A 2,840-nucleotide genomic window follows, 5' to 3' on the forward strand; every position below is an offset into this window, starting at 1 on the left:
TTTTCTCTAGTAGGTTTGTTTAGAATTGAAATTAATCCTGCCGATGTCATAATGTTAAGATAGTCATGGTTTTGGTGTGGGATTTGTCCAATGATATTTATATTAATATCTCCCGTTACAAAATGTATAGAGTTAGGTTTAATTGTGGAACTCAATAAATTCGGTAGTTTCTCAAGAAAATGGTTTAAATCACCATTCGGAGATCTGTAAAAAGCTAGACCCGAAAATAGTTTATTATTTTTATTTACATTCAGAGCTAGACAATTTGAGTCCTTAATTAAAATTTCTTTACACTCATGTTTAAGGTCCGATCTGATATATGCTACTACTCCATCGTTCTGCCTATAATGATGTACAGTATGGTACATGTCATATCCTTCGATATCAAAAATCCTGAGGTCTAGGTTGGGTACTAATCTCGCTTCCGATAATATTATAATATCAGGATTAACATTTATGATTTTTAGTAAGACTTGAACTTGATTAAAATTTTTATTAATGCTACATACATTTAAATGAAAAACTTTGAATGAATCTGTATTATTATTATGATCATTGAAGTAGGTTTTACATGATGATGAATCAACTTCAATACACCTGTCGTCATCTTCAATGTAGAAGAGTGGAATATGGTCGCTACTCATAGTCATACATTGTGTAAAGAATAAATATTACAGATATTTGGGTTCTTAATTGTGAAGAATAACAAAACAAAGTCATTTTGAATAGGTATAGGTATACAGTAATATCAACAAAGGGTACAAAGAAATATTGAGATTGGGATAGTATCAAACATTTTAAGTAGGTCAGGGGGTTACCAGTATTGTAGTAAGGGATTATGCGGGGACTAGGCTGGAGGGGAAGTGTTGGTTGCTATTGTATTATGTACAGATCCTCTTCGTCCTTCATGGTGTATGTTCGGGTCCCCTCATTTTGTCGCACGTGAATCGTACAGTCTCGAACCCAGACAAATCTCCATCCTTTCTCCTTCGCTAGGATTTTTGTCTTATTCAGCAGTTTCTTATTGTAGGGGGTGAGGTGATCCCCGATGTAGATATCTGATTCTTTAACATGTTGGTTTATATCCCTAGAATTGATGTTCCTTTTGTTAGATTTGGTGAAGCTTTTGGCCGCATTGACAATTTCCATTTTCTTCCATCTCGAGATGAAGTTGACAATGATGTTCTTCGTCGTCTCTTTGTTGAAGCGCTGTACCCTGTGAACAACCTGGATGTCTTCGGTCTTGATATTCACTTTTAAAGTTTTTCCTACGGCCTTTACCACTTCTGTCAGATCCTCGTTTGGTGTTTGAGGAAAGTTGCATATTTCAATGTTGTTGACTCTCGTCCTTTGTTCTAGTAAATTCATTCTCTTGTCCATTTCTTTTATGATTTTCTCTCTTTTTACAGCCTCCTGTTTCAGTTCTTCATTCTCCTTGAGGACACTGGTCAGTTTTATGTTTATCTGATTCATTTCCGCCTGCATGTTTGTCATTGACTCATTCATGGAGTTGAGCCTTTCCATCATTTTGTTTAGTAGGTCTGTATCGGCTTTCTTCGTCATATCTAATTAAAGATTCTTTCTGAATGGGTATTTCAATTAGTTATAAAATTAGAAGAAAAAGCACCAAGAATAAAGTTAGAAAAAAAACACCAAAACTTGATTTTGATGGTACCTATGTTCCACTAGATTAGGTATTTATTATTAGGTATTTAAAGTTTAGAAATTAATTGAGAAAAAAATTAAAAGAAAAGAAGAAAAAAAAAAAAATCGACCTTTTGCTAGATTAGGTATTTAATAAAGTTTAGAAATTAATTGGAAAAAAATTAAAAGAAAAGAAAGAAAAAATCGATCTTTGCTAGTAAAAATAACGTAACTGGATTATGTAACGTATTCTCAGAGACGCTGAGCACAACTGAGACGCTGAGCACAACTGATATATCATAATCAGATATATCTACTTTTTATCAATCCAGATTATAATTATGAGTACCTATTCCCTAGAAAACACAATATTCCAGTTAAGAATCCCTCATTCCTACTGAAGTAATTATTAGATATGTAGTTCAAAGTGGTACAATCTTGACAAAGTTCTGAACTGATTTTGAGCGTATGTTCTCTAAGATTGAAATGATCCCTAAGACTGGCCAAATGTATTCTGAGCAACCAACATTCTATTTTCATTTATTGCACCTAAACACAAAAAGACATGATATCCCAAAACTTCAACAGCATTAATTTGTTGAAGATCTATATTTATAGGAAGAAGCAAAAGTGGTGACCGAGGGAAATGGAGAGTCCTCAATCCTAAGGAGAAACAGAAGAGGCAGACTTCTCCGTGATAAATTGAACGAAGCAAAGCAAGTTCAGGTTGAAGAGTTCAACAAAACACAGACAGACGGAGACGGTTCGAAACAAAATTAACGAGGAGATCACAAATGAAACGTTTCAGGAAACTAACAGCGTGCTACAAAATGCAAACAATCTATACCAGGTAAATACATCTCGGATTCTCGAAGAAGAGGCAAAGAGATCAACAGAAGCAAATGGAGAAGAGGCGAAGATTAACAGAACATGAAGATTGGGAGAAGAACGACTTGAGAAATAATTGAAAAGGAGGAAGCAATCTTTAGAAAGTGAATTTCTCACAACCGACAAGCCACACAGCATAAAGCTACATGGAGATATTCTCAAATCATTCCTTCTCTCCTATTGTTGAATAATAATTCCAGTCAATGAATTGTCTAGACATGGACTTTGAATTGAGAGGTGGAAGGAGGAATGGAGAGAAAATAAAGGAGAACAACAGATTTTGAAGAGAGAGAGAGAGAGAGAGAGAC

At 34.6% G+C, this 2,840-nt stretch overlaps 1 protein-coding gene across 1 annotated transcript; it reads right to left on the reverse strand.

The window, feature by feature from the left end:
* Positions 1 to 873: 873 nt before the first annotated feature.
* LOC103516135 (putative leucine-rich repeat-containing protein DDB_G0290503) lies at positions 874 to 1,563 on the reverse strand. Its single transcript, XM_008481129.1, has one exon. It carries the CDS (start codon positions 1,561 to 1,563, stop codon positions 874 to 876), a length of 690 nt encoding a protein of 229 aa, XP_008479351.1.
* Between the last annotated feature and the right edge of the window lie 1,277 nt (positions 1,564 to 2,840).

This window comes from Diaphorina citri, unplaced genomic scaffold, assembly GCF_000475195.1.
Source record: "Diaphorina citri unplaced genomic scaffold, Diaci psyllid genome assembly version 1.1 scaffold3, whole genome shotgun sequence".
Taxonomy (NCBI): domain Eukaryota; kingdom Metazoa; phylum Arthropoda; class Insecta; order Hemiptera; family Psyllidae; genus Diaphorina; species Diaphorina citri.